We start from the raw sequence: 18645 nt of genomic DNA, 5'->3' as shown, positions 1-18645 counted from the left end.
TTTAGTTATACTTAAACATTAATTTTTATTACATCAAAAAGTCCCTTACTTCTGGAGCAAGAACAAAGGTCTGCATGAACTTTCTCATTGGCTGGCCATTATTGGAAAGTTCACCCATGACTTGGACAACTACTCCGTCACTCAATGTAGCATGTGCATCTACATGTCGAATTTTGGTGCGACATTCACTGAACTGAAGGGACATCACCTTCTTATGAATCTCCTGCAAGAAAAAAAATTTATTTTTTTTTAAAACCTTGCAAAAAAACTTTTAGTTCGATTTAAAATAACTGATAAAAATTACACAAAAAACATTTAGCATCATTTACATTTCTTAAAAGTAAAAGCTTAAAAAAAATAAAAAAAATTAACGGACTAAAAAATACATTTTTAAGTTGGGACATACCGCCTGACCATACACAGCTTCTTGGGGTTTTCCACTTGGATCCAGTCCCCCATGCACATAAGAAGAATTCCTTCCATAAAACCTGTGGCAGAAACCAGAGCAAAATTGTGTATATAAAGTACATCCAAACACAACAGATCAATAAAAAAATAAAACTAATATTGTTTAATCTTTACTGGAGAATTAAGGTGCTAACTTTGTGGAGTAACTATAATTTTGCAGTATGGCAAAAATTAGAGTTATGGTAAGAACTTACCTTTGTTAACTTTCTTCGAAGTCCATAGGGAGACCTTGGGGTGTAGGTGATGGGAACCAATCCAGGCACCACGAAGTTAAAGCTTTAGCTCCCAGGATGCACTGGGTCCACTCTCCCTATAACCCGCCCCCAAGCAAGAGGCACCTCAGTTGGTAATACGCCAAAGGCCGAAGAAGGATAAGAGAGAAGGAAGACTGGTACACAAGAAACACTCACAGAAAAGGAGACTGGAAACAGATGACCAGCAAAAACGCCCATATGAAGTCAGGTCCATCAGGGCGGGTGCCCTGTGGACTTCGAAGAAAGTTAACAAAAAGTTCTTACCATAACTTTCTTCTTCAGGGTCCATAGGCTCCACAGGGAGACCTTGGGGATGTCCCAAAGCAGTCCTTTTAAGGGTGGAGATGCTCCTTAGCTGGGGGGAGATTCCGGCGTCCAAAGGAAGCATCCTGAGAGGCGAAGGTATCAAATGCATAGAACCTTAGAAAGGTCTGGATAGAAGACCACATGTAGCCTTACAAAGCTGAATAGCTGAGGCGCCATGGCGAGCTGCCCACGAGGGACCCACAGACAGTAGAATGAGCCTTAACAGAAGACTGAACAAGCAGGCCTGCCTGCAAGCTTCTGAGATAGTCATACAAAGCCATCTAGCCAATGTTTGCTTATTGGCTGGCCCTCCCCTCTTGCAAAATCCATAGAGCAGAAACAAGGAGTACTGTCCACATAAATCCTGAGGGCGCAAACCACATCCAATGAGGCCTCTCCTGCCGAGAGAGCTGGAGACAGAAAGGCTGGTACTATAATTTCCTGATTAATATGGAAACTATAAACAAACAACCATAGGAAGGAACTCCAGGCGAGTGCGAAGCACCGCCCTGCCCTGGTGAAATATCAGAAGAGGAGGATGACAGGAGAGTGCTCCCAATTCTGACACCCTTCTTGCTGAAGCAACAGCCAGAAGGAAAAGAGTCTTTGCTGTTAACCACTTAAGATCCACTGAATCTGGTGGTTCAAATGGGAGGACCCTGGAGGGCCCGAAGAACTACTGCCAAATCCCATGGAGCCACTGGTGGGACAAAGGGAGGTTGAATCTGGAGGACACCCTGGAGGAAGGTGTGGATATCCAGAAGCGGAGCAATTCTACGCTGGAAACACACTGACAGGGCAGACACATGCACTTTCAACTAGGACAGGCGTAAACAGAGGTCCAATCCAGCTTGAAGGAATGCCAGAATTCTGGAAATCCGAAACACCTGAGGGTCGTAAACTCTAGTACGACACCACTGGAAACAATGAAGCCACACTGTGGTAGATCCTGGTGGAGGCAGGCTTACGCGCTCTAAGCATCGTGTTGATGACAGAGATAGAGAATCCTTTGGACCTTAGCAGGATGTCTCAAGAGCCATGCCGTCTAAGACGATCCAGGTTCAGGTAAAGGCAAGGACCCTGAGACAACAGGTCCGGATGTTGAGGCAGCAGATACGGAGTGTCGATGGAGAGACTACGAACATCTGAGTACCAATGACGTATGGGCAAGCTGGAGCAACCAGCAGGACAGTGCCTCTGTCTTGCTTGAACGTCCGAAGAACTCGAGGAAGCAGAGAGACTGGAGGAAATAGGTACACAAACTGGAAAGTCCATTTTACTGACAGCATCCACCAGGCTTGCCTCGGCATCTCTTGTTCTGGATCCGTACACTGGTAACTTGTGATTGTGCCATGAGGTCCACCTCTGGGAGACCCTATTTGTCCACTAGGAGTTGAAACACCTCTTGGTGTAGAGATCATTCCCCTGGATGCATGTCGTGACGGCTGAGGAAGTCTGCTTCCTAATTGAGAATGAACACTGCCGAAATGGCCGGGACATATTCCATTGCGCTTGGCACCCTTAAAGGTGGGTTAGGAATAGTAAACTTACTTCCGCTGTCAGGATCTCCTCCATCGGGCTGCCAGCGTAGGGATTTGAACCCCTGGGCTCACATCCGGCGGTCAAACACGCTGATTCAGTTGCAGTATAGCAAACCACAGATAACACTAGTGAGAAGGCGTTCTGGAAACATGAAGGTATGCATAATGAATGTCCAGCGATACCATTTAATCCCTAGGTTCAATAGCCAGTATGATGATCGTAAGGTTTCCATCCTGAACCTGGGCACCTTAAGGAACTTGTTCAGAGGAAAGGCCAATAAGACCCATTCGGTATCTGAACCAGAAAAAAAGTAGAATAGCAACCATTCCCTTCGTTGAGATAGCGGAACTGGTACAATTACCCCTACCTGCAACAAGGACTGTATGGCTTTCTGGCTCTGCAAGGCCTTGGTTTTGTCTGAAGGAGTGCCTGTGCAGAAAAGCCGGTGGGAAGGCCTTCGAAGGAATGAGAGGGAGTACCCCGAGAGACCACTTCTCTTTCCAAAGTATACTTGGCATTTTGACCCCAGTACTGGGCGAACTGAAGAAGTCGGCCTCCCACTCTGGGGTCCCCCAAAGGGAGGCCCGCCCAGTCAGGTTGCGGGTTTATCCTTCTGTTTGGATGTCGGGCATCTTGAGCTCCAGGCCTGTTTCTTACACTTGGCAGTCTTCTTGGCAGCGTACCGCCCTTTGGATTTTCCTTGGGTACTAAAGGATGAGGTTCGAGACTTTGCAGGAGCAGATGCTGAGGGCAGAAATGCAGATTTGGATTTGGCCTTCATGTCAACAATCTTGTCCAGGTCTGGGCCAAACAAAATCTCCCCGTTATAGAGTAAGGCCTCCAGGCCTTTCTTAGAATCGGCACCCGTGCTCCAATAGCGTAGCGACAGGGGAAGACAAGCAAACACGGCCGCAGCAGAGACCCTAGATGTCAGTAAACTAGCATCCAGAGTGGTCTCACGATATATGCAGCAGCATCACTAATATGGCCGACCAGTGACATCTGATTGTCTGGAACTTCCAAGGAGTCCTCAAGTATATCAGCCCAACTCTCTATAGCCTTAGCTACCCAGGAGATAGCCATGGACGGTCGGGCAACAGCTCCTGAAAGAGTATACAGACTTAAGGCAAGTTTCCACCTTCCTATATATAGGATCCTTTAAGGAAGAGACGGAAGTAACTTTGCTCTTAATCAATCATGTAACGTGCAAATCCACCGCAGGGGTGATTCCCACTTCTTACAATGAGCCTCAGGAAACGGGTAACATGAGGTCAAATGTTTCTGAGGTTGATGCCTCTTACCAGGCCTCAGCCATGTGATCCACACGCTGATCTTATAGAGGTAATACTGCCGAAGACACCTTTATCTGCTTAAACACAGGGTGTTTGGATTTAGGGGCCGATTCGTCATCCTCTATTAGCAATGCGGACCTGATCGCACGCACCAAGGCAGGAATATTACTTCCGGACTTGGGCTCCGCCTCTTGCTGAGAGGAGTCAGCGTTAGAGGCATCAGCCACCTCTCCGTCATCAGATGACAGCTCAGATTCTGATAGCTGTGTGGATTGAGACAACACAGGACGCTTAGCTGGTCTTACAGGTTTCTCACTCTGGCTACTATCTCTATGCCATTCAGACCATGTTGCAGACTCTGTACTGAGGTAGAGAAAACATCCACCCATGGTGGAGGACCAGTGTTCTCCCCAGGCTGTTTTCTGCGGGCGCATCGCATGGCAGAAACAGCCTGCCGCCCGGCACTTTCCCCCGCCGACCCCTGCTGTGGAACGCTGGCCTCTGAAGTGAACGGAGGCTAAAGAAGCCTCCGATCGCTTCAGAGGCAAGCGGTCCCAGTGATGCACTGTGCGGGTGACGTCATGACGTCACCAGCGACATGAGGAGCCTGCCCCGCGCGCCTGCTGGATCTAGTTAGATCCAGTCAGCGCGAGGCAACAGGAGTGGGAGCACGAGCTGCAAGCAAGTAAAGGTAAGTTCTGGGCTGGGACCAGGGCGAGTCTGGGGGCACTGCCTACGGGGCACTGCATAAGTGACCAGCCTGGGGACACTGCATAAGGGACACTATTTAAACCTGGGGGCACTGCATAAGGGGCGAGCCTGGGGGCACTGCATAAGGGACACTATTTAAACCTGCAGGCACTGCATAAGGGGCCAGCCTGGGGGAACTATTAAGCCTGGGGGCACAACTTAAGGGAACAGTCCGGTGGCACTACTTCAGCCTGGGGGCACTGCATAAGGGCAAAGCTAAACAACAGGGGGCACTGTATAAAGGGCTCAAATACAGGGGGCACTGCATAGTGGGCACTTTGACTGAGAACCAGTGGGGGAGCAGCCAGAGACCTGTTGGGCTGGATTGGTAAGTGAGTTACCCCTTTTCCCGGCGCACGCATAATTGCAAATGCCCCCACCCGGCTACTTTTTTTTATGCCACCCAGCTGGAAAAAAATTCTGGGAAGAACACTGAGGACCACCTTGTAATAATCCCACTGTGAGAATGACTGCCTGCTGTGGTTCAGGAGGGGTCTGCACAATCAGTGGAAGTCCCTATGAGTGAGCGACGAGCTGTTGTGGTACCCCCATAGGAGGAACCAGGACCACGATAGAGGCCAGCATCTGAGAAAAAAATGCCCAAGGGGGCTTCCTGTACTGATGTTGGGGGGGTTCGGGGCACATGGAGAGTTATAACAACATCTCATACAAAACCCATCCCGAACCACATCCTCCTCAAAACCGCAGTATATCGTTTGCGACAGCACAGGCATGTGTCCATTACCAGTGCCAGACATGTCTGCAGGGTAAATGACGCACAGTAGCGCACTGTGGCCCTGATTCAGAGGCAGACGCTCAGACAGAGCGCTCGCTCTGAATCAGGGCCGTCCTTCCTAATTTTAGAGCCGAGAGCACTCCCACTTACTAGGCGTTCCCATGGGAACGCCTCCATCTGGGCAGCCACGCCCCCGGTACGCCCACCAAAGGGGGCATGCTGTCACTCACCATCGACAGCAAGACCCGGAGCGACGGCTTGCCCGTCGCTATCCAGGTCTCGCGCATGCGCACGACGGAGCCACCTCCGTCGTACGCATGCGCACTGGCCCAACATCGACCCGCTTGCGAGCGGGTCTGAATTAGGCCCAGTGTACAAAGCAACCACTAGTATATATGGATACTAACAGGAAGCAATATACTGGTCCTGTCTTACGCTTACGCAAGCTGCAGGAACCTATTGCCAAAATATGACAGTGCAGCAGACAACTGTATGCGACAGACTTCACAAATATTATCAACTATATATGTTTGGTCGAAGAACCACCTTAACTACACCGGTAGTAGGGCAGATAGTAAAGGGACAGATATAAAGTGACAGTTAGGAAAAAAGACAGTCAGCGCTAGCATGTCACATACAATGCAGAAATAAAATACGTACAATACACACATATATATATATATATATATATATACATACAAACATATACACACACTGCATATTGGCACCATATTCAACTGCCCAGATTCAGTGTCTGGGGAGGCTATAGTGCTGTATACCTCAACCCAAGGGAGAGGTAGGCAGGGGGGGGACTGGACCACGTGCTGTTTTGATCTGCGAGTGCACCATCCAAGAAATCGGCCATCAGAGACCTCAGAGGGGACATGGCCACAGGAGGAAACAGCTCAGCAAAGCCAGATCGCAGTGGAAAAGCGCGCTAGACTGAGAGGAGCCGCTAAAACTGGGAAGCAGTCCCCTCTGGCTGACAATTAACCCCTGGAACGCTGGTTCCCACACCAATATCATCCCTGGTGGTCTAGTGGAGCGCAGGGTATGGAAGGCCTGCGTCAACACTCAGCACCTCCGGTCTGTCCCGAGACAGGAGGTATGACCGCCAATACAGACCTGCCTTACCTGTCCCCAGATATGTACTGGCGTCGTAGCGCCGGCAGGGTGACGGAGCGGCAGCGCATACGTCCTATGGACAGTCTATTGCTACGCGTTCTGAGGTTAGTAAAAACAAAAACCATAAAAGTAGCTTTTGGGATTGCCCTTAAGCAGCCCCCTGTGTTAACAGTGAACCAGCTCCGGCCGGGCACCAACTAAAATGGAGGTGTGTCTGGCTCGGGGGCGGGGTACAGGGAGAGTGGACCCAGTGCATCCTGGTAGCTAAAGCTTTAACTGCGTGGTGCCCGGATTAGTTCCCATCACCTACACCCGAAGGCCTCCCTGTGGAGCCTATGGACCCTGAAGAAGAAATAAATTATACCAGGGCTCAACAAACCCAGAGCCATGGTGCCAACTCCCTGAAAGCTGTGCCATGGTTGAATCCGAACAGATGTCCTTCTCCAATTGCCGCTGTGTCGCTGCACTCAACGTAGGCCTAGTGTACACAGCAGTGGAGAACACAAATTCTCTGCTCTTACTGGTGTTACCAGTATCTAATGGACACCTCATCATGCAGTGCACATGTCCCTGCAATTTGGAGAACCAGATTTAAACTTACTATGGTCACACATCTGTCTGATAAAAGGACCCATGCTCCACAGTGGTACAGAAGTAGTCAGAAGGAAACTGATGTGTGTGTGTGTGATCAGTTCCCCTCCAAGATAACATATAGGAGCAGAGTGACACTGTGTGCAGAGGGAGTGGCTAATGATAAAGGGCCATGGAATTATTGATGGTTGTGATAGCAATAAAAGTGTGTCGAGTTGGATTATTTGTGAAGAATGACAATAGGGAGAGAATGGAATGGAGTGCATAGTGATGCTGCTGAGATACGTGTGGGGGGGAGGGGGGGAGGTTTTGGCTAAGAATGGTATTGAGGATGGGGCAATAAAAATTTGAATGTGAAAGAGGGGGTGATATTTTAGGGGCTGTAACGTCTGCAAGAGGGGTGAGTGTTGTTTAAAGAGGGATGGGAATGTGTGTATGGCTCACAATTAGATACCATATTAAAAAAAGGTTTACAAGTTGCTTGTCTCCTAGATTCTAAGGTGGAATTCAACTGAACATGATGCGCTGATCCGGAACGGCACATCACGCCTGCTGGCATCACAAGTTTACTTGGCAGCCCGTAGAGATAACAAGGGAAAACTTACAGTTGGAACTACTGTATATGGCCAATGTGCACAGCAGCACATATTGTTCAACTGATTACCCTCCAAAAAGAAAAAAGCAACCTTTGCGAAATGTCCAGTAAAGAGGTAGTGACAAGCATTTTAATAAATTAGTATATCTTATTCAGAGCAAGCATCGATTACATCGACTTATGTTTGTTATTTGAATATAAACAATCCTGTACCTGTGCAAAAAGTCTGGTGCTTTATTTAGAAGCGTGTAGTATTGTCTGACGAACTCCCGCCCTACAAGCAGGGGACTTGGCTTCTCCATCACCATTTCTTTGGTACAGGAAGTGATATGCTGCAATTAATAAATTTTTATTGTTTTATTATTCTATAAAGCAAGATATGAAGACAAACATCTGGACAGAATATTACAGTTTGCAGCAATAATATTTTTCAGTTTAGTAACAGATACTTAAGCCCGTGATGTGCTGTGAGAACAGCACAGAAATGCATGAACAACAACGCTACTTTCACCTTCCACTCCCACAGTGGTGCACAGTAAAAGGAGCCAACACGTGAAAAGCTTAAACTGTCCTGTTGGTTGGGAAAGCTCTACTGAAAAAACACAAGAAAATATACATGCTGTAAAAACAAATATTGGAGGCTACTCTTATAAACAAATATTAGCTAGCAGAGGGAGAAAAAAAAAATAGAAGTGCAATCAGCTATTACTGGTCGAGTACAGACAAGACAATGAAAACAAATCTAGCTATGGTTTTAGTGCAGTGTTCGTATATATAATCCTGTTTTGTCTGCAAAATTCTACCACCTGCAAAAAATAAAATGTGCTCAGGAGGCTGCAGTCTGCATATCGCACTATTGCACATTTGAATGCTTTTAGCTACACTGGTGGTGCAGTCTAACATAACTTGCAGAGTTCTCCCCACGCTTTGTCTGGCAGTCCGTCTGATAAAAATCCCCTGCCACCCTTCACAGTGACGTGCCCAAAAGTTGCGCTGCACTGAGCCCTGCCGCCCGCCACTGTGCTGCGCCCGAAAATCCTGCGTCATAGTGGCTGACTGCTTCAAGACGGGAGGGCAGATAGGATCCCTCCCTCCCAATGTATAAGAGGAAGGGTGCCACGGTTGCCAGCGGGAACAGTGACTTACAGTTGCCGGCGAACAGTGAAAAGAGTGGTCCTCCTGCATACACTCTGCGTTTCTGGCCACCTGTTTGTAACTGTGGACACCCTCCTGTGCAACATGCAGTATCTGGGCACTGTTTAAATTATCTGTGCCCTAAAAGCAATTATTGGGTAGTTTCTGGGCACTGTTTAAAAAAGGATTTGTATCCAAAGGGGACATGGCCACGTCTCCCGTGAATAGGCCCCTAAATAATCTCAAGCCGATTTCACTAAGAACCAGATGCAACAGACTTTGATTATGAAAAAGCTGAAGACAACTGGACCTCTAAAAAGAAGAGGAGAATATATAAAATAAAATTTTAATCAAGTTCTTGAGGTCACTTGAGCTGTCTGGCAAAATGTTTTGCCCAGAACACTGAACTTTTGTCAGAACTTCGTCACCATCACCAATATTCAAAAATTAAGGCCCTTAGAGGCTAGAAAAATAAAATGTATCCTCTTACCACTTTCACTAGATAGGGAAGGTCTCCATTAATACTCGTGAATCTCATTTATATCTAAACAAAATCATGTTCTTCCATCGACTTAATAACCCACAAGACACAGCAGATCAATACGAATTTCAGAAAAACGGTTACAAAAGGGCAATATAGATGTTTCATTAATAATGGTCAATAGACATTTTTCACACGGCGATTTTTTTTTGTTCTGAAATAAAGTAAGATTTTCTTTTTCATCCATTCAAAGTATAGAAACTTAGAATTTGATGGCAGATAAGAACCACTTGGCCCATCTAGTCTAGTTGCCCATCCTATTGGCAACCTCAACCCTTGCTCCTTACGTTTCTCTTAAGGATATTCTTATGCCTATCCCAAGCGTGTTTAAATTGTTCCGCCATCTTCGCTTCAGCCACATCTGATGGGAGGCTATTCCACTTATCCACTACCCTTTCTGTGAAGTAATTTTTCCTCAAATTTCCTCTGAGCCTACCTCCCAGCCCTCTCACCCAAAGAGGACTTTACAATTGAAATCCTCCACCAAATTTGAACCGAGACACTAATATTTGGTGACTGAAATTCATGCATTTATTACACTCCACAAAAATAAAGCAAATTCATATTGGTTCCTTGCTAATCTTTATTCTTTTTAACATTATATCTACTTTTATCCTACAATAAAAAAATATTTTAAACTCCCTATATTAGGCATATTTTAAGTACATGTGAAAGTTAATATTTACCTTTTTCCCTGTGCACATGCTAGATTTGCTCTGAATGAAGCTCAAAGAAAAAGTACTGTGTGCAGATAAGCAACTACCAGTCCAAAATCCATTCTGCAATATCCGCCACAATGGACAGGTAATTGTAAGCTCAAGTCTTCATTGATAAGTGTGTAATTAAAATAGCAGACAGAAAAGGACTTCAGGTGGAAGTCTAGTAAACCAGTTACAATATAGTGATAAGAAATTATATATAGAGAGCAGGTTAAATTGTGTCTCTATAGTGACGCACTAGAGGTGAGGGAAGGACTGAGCTCTTAAGCTGGGTACACACTATATGACATACTGGACGATATGTTGTTTGGAGGTGAATCGGAATGACAAATCGTCCAGTGTGTACACACCATTGTGCGCTCCCGTGTGTCATATCTTCAAATCTGCTGTGAAGAGACAAAGGGCACAGCCCAGCTCTCCTGGCCGTGGCTCCCCCACAGGCCAGAGTCAGACCAATCCCATCCCACTTTGCACTGCATATACTAGCGCGAGTCAAAAATTACCCATCCTCCAGTTACTTTAAAACTTCTGTTTGCCGCGCGGTCTAATCAATGCTTTTTGTACTAGGTCGCTGTCTCCCCAGTCACTGCTATGCAGGTTTGAATGTGTTACATCAGTTCATTTGTGACTGCAGTGCAAGAAAAAATGGCTGCCCCACTTGTGATTTCCACGAAAGAGCAGCATGTAGTGATTTGTTTTTTTTGTGGGTGTGTCTGGTGCCGATATTTATGGAAGACTTTGTGCACAGTATGGAGAAGTGAGGACTTATGTCTTACCTAGTTAAGTCCTTTTCTTCAAAAAGTCCATAAGGGACACGGGCTTAGACCACAAGTATAGGGTGAACAGGAGGAGTCTGGGTACCAAATAGTTAAGCTTCTCCCAGCAGCCTCGGCCCCTGCCCCCTATACCTCTTCCCCAGCCCGGCCAGTTAAGTTATCAAACCCAAGTCAGTAGCAAGGAAGAGGAGAAGGAAGACCGACCTACACATACTAGTCCAAACACCCAGAAACGCTAAAGGAGGACTGGCAGTAGAGTAAAAAAAAAAAAACCCTGCCAGCCCGGTGTGTCAGGGTGGGCAGCCTGTGTCCCCTGTGGAGTTCGAAGAAAATGACAACCAGGTAAGACATAAGTCCCTCTTTTCTTCTTCGCAATCCATAGGGGACACAGACTTAGACCATGGGACGTCCCATTACGGCAGGGGACACGCCGGAGCTGCACTGAGAACCCCCTCGGTCAAAAGTTGCGCTTGCGGCAGCGAAGGTGTCAATTGAAAAGAACCAGAATATAGTATGGGCGGGAGTCCACAGGGCCTCTACACAGCTGCTCAGCCGAGGCACCGCTGGTGAGCCAGCCAAGAATCACAATCCAGTGAAATAAAAAAATTAGGACTGTAAAGATGGAACAAAAAGGACTGCCATCACAGAAGCGTAACGGAATATCAAACTGAGCCAATTGGCTAATCCTGTGTTGAATCCGGCAAGTCCTATTTACAAAATTGGTATAGGACTAAAGTGGGGCCGTCCCAGTGAGTACTCTAGTACGAACCCCAAGATCCGGATGGCTGTCACAATCCAAAGAGGTCTCCTTTGTAGAAAAATAGGTTCCTGAGCACAGGCACCAAACAGTCCTGGTGATAAGGGACTACCGAAGGAAGGTAGTCTAAGCAAATTCAAGAGACAGTCTGGTCCCAGTGAAACAACCCCATGAGGAGGGACAGGACAACGCGCCCCAGAGAAACTTGCCGGGAGCAGGAAAGCAGTCATCCATGTAAGTCAACTAATGCCAGTAGAGCCCAAGGGTTTAAAGGGCGACGACTGAAGAGCTTGAAGCACCAAAGACAAGTCCAAGGAGCCGAAGAACAAGGAGGAGAAATCATACGTCCGGCATCAGAGCAAACTGCTTCTGAAGAGAACAGTGTGGAAACATGAAACTTCTGAGAAGAAAGACGGAGGAACAAGCCAGCACCACCAGCAGAATGGGATTAAAATTTCAGGTGGAACCCCAAGCAAAGTAAATCCACTGAAGCAGTGACAAAGTCTGGCAGAGGAGAACTTACGGGCATACAGCATAGTTCAAATAACCAAACTGGAGAACCTAGATGTGCTCAAGACTGAGTCAAGAGCAACAAGACAGGCCAGATTTTGATAGAAGCACAGGCCCCAATATAGAAGATACGGCCAAAAGGAAGATACAGTAGAGCGATGATAGAAGATCTGCATACCAAGCTCACCAAGGCCCATAGGAGGCAACCAGGATTACCATGGCTCCCTCCCAGTGCAGCCTGTGGAGGACCAGAGGATCCACTAAATCGGAGGGAAGGCATACAAGAGAAGGAACTGCTGCCGGACCAGCAAGACGTCCACCCAAAGGGCTCCTGGAACTCTGGGACGGGTAGGTAAAATTATCTCAACCTGGATTTGAACCCGGGTACTTGGTATACTATATGCTGTGGACTTAGCCCTTTGAGCCACAGCAGCTTCATAGCAGTTTCTCAATAGTCTGTTTGTGCCAAGATGCCACCAAGGCGATGTATGGCCACCCCCAGCGAAGAACTAGGATCCGAAAGGCATGTGGCCAAAGCCCCCATTCGCCTGGGTAGGTAACCATGTGACATTGGAAGCTCTCTTCCCCAACCCGGGTCTGGGGAGGGAGACTGCCAACAGAGCCGGAAGTTGACAAACTATCCAGATGAGAACTCGACTCACCTTCGACAATGCGCCGTGACTGCGTGTGCCACTGGTTTACGTAAGCGATGGCAGTCACGTAATCGGAATAGACCTGGATCAGACCAGGCTGTAGGAGAGGACGGAGATCCACAAAGCTGATCGGCACCCAGCTCACGGAAGCGGTTCACTAACCTTTCCGTGGGGCTGGAGACACCTAATAAGAGACCGATGTGTTCCTTGAGAACATACGGAGACCGGGCAAGGATCAGAAGGTCTTTTAGAGAAGGCAGAAACCCAATGCCCCTGTGGCGTAAATGATTTTTCGATGACTTTCGTTAAAAGTCTATGAGCTCTGGATAGACCAAATGACAATGTTTGAAAATGAAAATGCTCCTCGTGGACCGCAAGCCAGAGTCAAACTGTAGCGACCTGGCTGGATAGGAACCTGGAAATAGGCCTCCGGGAAAACAAAGTAGGCCCGGAGATCCCCCGGAGATTTCCTGGTTCACCAAAAAGCCTGTTGAGGAATTCCAGGTGAACAACGAAGAGACTAGCCAAAAAAGCGTGACCAGTAGGAAAATTAGAATCTAAGGCCTTTCCTGAAAGGCTATGGCATAGCCGCAGGAGAGAAAACCTGACCCTCAGGCATCCTACGCGGTCGTTTATCCAGGTAATGGAAACAGCAGAAGTCGGCCTCCCACGCTGGGACCCTCCCAAAGGTCTGCCTAGTGAAGTGCAAGCCTGTCAGTAGACCTGGAGGTAGGATAACTGGCAAACCTGGGTAATCCAGAGCCCTGAGAAAGGTTGGCCCATTAACCCCTTCGAGGAAAGGAGCAAATATTAGAAGTATGTGACCAAAGTCACATAAGGGGGACAAGGTCGACCTGGACGCCACCATTGTGGCTACCATCCTGACCAAAACAAGATCACAGCAAATGACCTGAAAGCGGAAGAGCCCCTATAGCCTTCCTGAAGTCTTAATAGAAACCAGGAGGTGCCTATTAGAGCGATCACTCCGTAAAAGGTCCACCCACTGCGCAAAAGAGGGGAATGCAGAAATAGTCTACCAAAGCATGAAAACCGAACCCCTATCCTTAGGGGTCTGTAGCCTACCGCACCTGGTATTCCCAGGCAATCCAAGTACTAACCAAGACCTGACCCTGTTTAGCTTACGAGATCAAATGATATCAGGAGCATTCAGGGTGGTGTGGCTGTAGGCCTCGGTAACATTAAAGCTAAGAACAGCTCTTATCCTGTTAAACCGGGCGCTACATTTAGCTGTGGTATGGGATAGACAAAGGTCTGAAATATTAGACAGTGTCCCAATGAGCTAAGGAACTTCCAATTACCGGACAGGAATGCAAAACCATTTAGAACGGTAGGCAGCACTATCTAGACTGGTGTGGAAGGAAAGCGGAGCACAGGGTGGAAATCCACACAAGCAAAGGGAGAACATACAAACTCCACCCAGTTAGGGCCGTAGTGGGAATCAAACATACAACCTCAGTGCTGTGAGGCATGCCTGAAGTGCGGTTCCTCTCCAGCCTCAGCTGTAAATATTCAGACACCTGCGCTTAAAGCGAGAAGGACGGCATCCATGGCTCCTAAGGCAGAATGCTAGACCCCAATAGGAATAATAGAAGGGAGAGTGGGCCCTGGGTTTGCTAGTTTGTGTGACGGCGTACACTGACACTGTAGAGGATATGCACTAGTCCTTAGCCAACTGTAACCTTACCTATCAGGTAGTCCAGGCCGGTTCCAGGTGGAAGTCATGGCTGACTGACAGTCTGCTGCGCATCTGCGAAACCCTGGAGCAGAGTCCATCATGGTACAGGGCCCGAGGAGAAAAATAAGAATTATGGTAGACTTACCATTGATAACTTTTTCCTCGAAGTCCATAGGGTCCACAGGGATACCATAGGGATAATGTGGTTGGAGTGATCCAGGCAAACAGTTAAGCTTTCAGCTCCCAGGATGCCTCTGGTCCTCCTCCATATATACCCAGCCACCAGGAATTCGGTTCTGTAAACAAGCGCAAGGCAGGAGAAGGAAAGTGGTGAAGGAAAAACAACCGTATACCAGAAACTCAGAAAATGAGGAAATCCATGCCCCCCCAAAAAATACCCAATAAAGCGAGGTGAGTCAGGGTGGGTGCCCTGTGGACTCTATGGACTTCTAAGAAAAAGTTATCAAAGTCTACCATAACTTATTTTCTTCTTCAGGGTCCATAGGGATACCATGGGGATGTCCTAAAGCAGTTCCCCTAAGGGTGGGGGACGCTCCTAAGCAGAAAGGAGAACTCATCGCCCAAAGGCAAAAATATCAAAGGCGTACAAACTAATAAAAGTACGGACATTAGACTACGTGGTTGCCTTGTACAAATGTTCAACACAAGCACCACGATGAAATGCCCACAATGGTTCCACAGACAAAGTACAATATGCTGTTTGGGACAGGGAGATCAGCCTTAGTTAACTTGCTGACTGGCCAACCTAGTTTGTGAAAACCATATAACACAAAAAGAGCATCTGATTTTTTAACAGAGTTTGTATGCTCCACATAGATACGGAGAGTACGAATCATATCCAGGAAGATTTCACCTACAGAAAGATCTGAAGACTGAAAAAGCTGGAACTACAATTTCTTCATTCACATGAAGACAGAACACTACCTTAAAATGGTAACCCTCCCCTGTACGGAGAACAGCTCTAACCTGGCGAAAAAAAATAAAAAAATAGGAAGCTGCCAAATCAGAGACTCTGCGTGCAGAGGAGATAGCGAGGAGGAAAAAAATATATATATATATATATCTTCGCTGTCAACCTCTTCCCCTAGAGAACCAAAGACAAATCACACGGTGCAACAAACTCGGAGAACCTCCTGAAAAAAAAAAAGAATGCCAACATCGGCATAGAAGCAGTTCTCTTCTGGAACCAGACTGACAGCGCAGAAACCTGCTCTCCCAGGGTGGCTAGGCAGCAGGGGCTGGCTGGCAACTTTCAGCCTGGAGGGCAACCACAAGCAAGTGGCCCAGTAAAAATGGGCGTGACAACAATGGTTTACGTAATGTGCGTTTAAATAGCAAATTAAGTATATGATGGTAAAATGGTTATGACAAAAAGCTATAAATAAATACCATATTTTGTGTGCATCCCCTGGGGACTGGGTCGAGCATCTGCACCCGGCCCTTTGTTATGCCTTCCCCTAAAGGGTGTATGTCCCACAGTGTATGTGTCTGACCCAGAGAAAGCGGGGCGCAATTCATCAATCACAAAACGGGCAGGGTGCATTTCACAGTTAACAAACCGGGCAGGGCGTAGTGCCCTGCTAAAAGTACCTAGTGGGAACACTAATATGTACATACATACAGACAGATTAAGCCCACACACACGCAGGAGAATTCAATTCAAAGCGATGTTTGGTCAGGCTAAAGGACTTCTTTTCGCACCCCCCTGGGGATGCGAGGAGAAAGCCAACAAAACTGCAGACCGCACGTCTGTTTGCCAGCTTAGCACTTACCTAACAGCTGCGCGGCCGGCACTTTAGTCAGAGAATGCTGGTTCTCACGACTAAACACCCAGGTTAAGTTGTGAGAACCGGCTTTCTCCGACTTAACAGCACGCAGCATTAAATAGCTCCAGGAGCTCCCCCGAGGCTATTCAGCATCGCGCTGAACCGAAATCAGACAATGAATATTGTAGAGAACAAAAAAAACAAAACCTTGCAACGTTTATGCCACACTGACTCATAATTTGTATACAAGATACGATAGATATGAGACAGATATGAGGTAGACAGATGGATAGATATTAGATGTATAGATATTAGATGGATAGCTAGATAGATATGAGATAGATAAAAGATTTAAATTGAGAGGACACATACAATGTATGTAAGCTCCACCCTCCACTTACCTGGTTTCTAAAAGGTTAGAAAAGACAGGTAGCACAGGATCTCCTGTGCTCTGGAGCACTCCTCACCTCTGCCTTCTGTCTCTCTCCTCCCTGGGTGCCATCAAACTTATTTTTCAGATCCTCTTCCCTGACAGACTCCGATAAGCCCCACCCCTTATTTCCACTTTTCAACCTCTAGGCTTCCTGGGAAAGAAAACCTGGCTCCCCATTGGTCGACAGCAGCCATTTCTTTGTAGCTTGGTATGGGGGCAGCCATTTTTTATTAGCCTATGCAACTAGTCTCATCTCTCACTAGAAGCTAATCGGAGCTGAAGAGTCATCTGTGACTGCTTGACAGTACTCCCACAGCCAGGCGGCCGTGGAATGCTAACATTGTACCGGCCCGAAGGGTAGATGGCACCCTGTCCCACGGCCCAGTCTGCCACTGCTAGGCAGAGACCAAAGTCTAAACCAGCCAAGGAAAAAATAAGCACCCAGGAGAATCTTAGGGTCATACTTTCTTGTGGGAACACCCAAAAGAATGCCAAACTAACAGATGCGGGTAGAGGAAGGCTTTCGCTCCCTAGGCACAGTTTAAATCACAGAGCTGGAGAAACCTTTGGCTCTTAAGATGCAAGTCCGGATGCAGGCAGGGACCCTGTACTTAAAGATCCGACCATAGAGGAAGAGGAAGCGGACTATCTATGGATAGATTCCGTATGGCGGTGAAACAATGACATCTAGGCCAAACAGGAGACACTAGTATTACTGTTCCACCTTCCTGCTTGAACTTCCTGAGGATCCTTGGGAAGAGGGAAATCTGAGGAAAGATACGCGCCAGCTTGAAGTCCCATCTTACTGCCAGTGTGTACCTGAAGTGAGCTGAGGGGACTTTGGTCATTGACCCGTACCTGGAAAAATTGCGGTTGTGACATGATTTCATGAGGTCTGTGTCTGATCCCATTTGTCCACCAGAAGATTAAAAACCCCCAGGACGACTCAGGAAGTCCGCTTCCCAATTGAGGACTCGCTGGATGAATATTGAAGAGGACGTTCTGTCCAAACCAGAATGTTTGCCACTTCCCTCATGGCTGCATGACTTCTCGCACCTACCTGATTGGGATAGGCTACTGTGGTTGCATCACAAGACTGGATCTGGACCGGGCTGCCCTGGAGCAGGTCCTGTGCTATGACGAGTGCTTTGTATACCGCTTGAAGCTCCAGAATGTTTATGGGTAGATGACTTTCCTGATTTGTCCATTTTCCTTGAAAGGTGTGATGACCTGTCACTTCTCCCCATCCACGAAGACTGTCGTCCGTGGTGAAAAGCACCCCAATCTTGGATCCAGAATGGACAACCTTTATCCAGATGATCCTTATGCAGCCACCACACGAGAGAGAGACAAATCACCGGAATGAGAAGGATCCTCTGGTACCGTATTAGATGATACTGTCCGTTCCATCTGGAGAGAATCAATTGCTGCAAAGGCCTGGAGTGGAATTGAGCATATTCCACCATTTCAAAGGTGGATACCATCTACCCCAAGACCTGCATAGCTGATAGAATGGATACCCTTTGACTGCATAGCAATTTGCGTTCTCGCAATGACAGGGCTACAGTCTTGTCCTCTGGCAGAAACACCCTATATGCACGAGAACCCAGAAGCGCCCCCAGATGTACCATCTGTACTGGAGACAGAGGAGATTTTTTCGTCGATTATCCAGCAGTGTTTCTGTAGGCAGGCCATGTCAGTTGGAGATGGTGTTGTAGAATCGCTGGAGACTGTCATTATCTGAAGACCCGCCCAGGTATGGCCGTATTCTGATTCCCTGAAGCCTGAAATAGGCAGTCATCACTGCCATTATTTTGGTTAAGACCTGCAGGGCCGTCGAGAACCCAAAGTGCAGTGCCTATTATTATTATCATCCTTTATTTATATGGCGCCACAAAAGGTTCCGCAGCGCTTTACAGTTAATAGTAATACAAAACAATGCAGGACAAGGACATGGTTTATAAACATAGCTGCATAACA

At 47.2% G+C, this 18645-nt stretch overlaps 1 protein-coding gene across 1 annotated transcript in view; it reads right to left on the bottom strand.

Moving 5' to 3' along the window:
- Window positions 1-18645, bottom strand: part of G3BP2 (G3BP stress granule assembly factor 2) — a 109045-nt gene that overhangs the window by 64555 nt on the left and 25845 nt on the right. Inside the window, exons 2-4 of the mRNA XM_088448896.1 lie at window positions 7873-7991; window positions 407-488; window positions 50-223 (exon numbers count right to left, since the gene is read on the bottom strand). Of these exons, the coding sequence (XP_088305022.1) occupies window positions 50-223; window positions 407-488; window positions 7873-7967 (351 nt within the window). The 5' untranslated portion in view covers window positions 7968-7991. The remainder of the gene's footprint in view (window positions 1-49; window positions 224-406; window positions 489-7872; window positions 7992-18645) is intronic.

This window comes from Taudactylus pleione, unplaced genomic scaffold, assembly GCF_031769625.1.
Source record: "Taudactylus pleione unplaced genomic scaffold, aTauple2 ptg000471l, whole genome shotgun sequence".
Lineage (NCBI taxonomy): Eukaryota > Metazoa > Chordata > Amphibia > Anura > Myobatrachidae > Taudactylus > Taudactylus pleione.
Note: the sequence above shows the minus strand (reverse complement) of the source record. Positions and strands in the feature narration are given on the sequence as shown.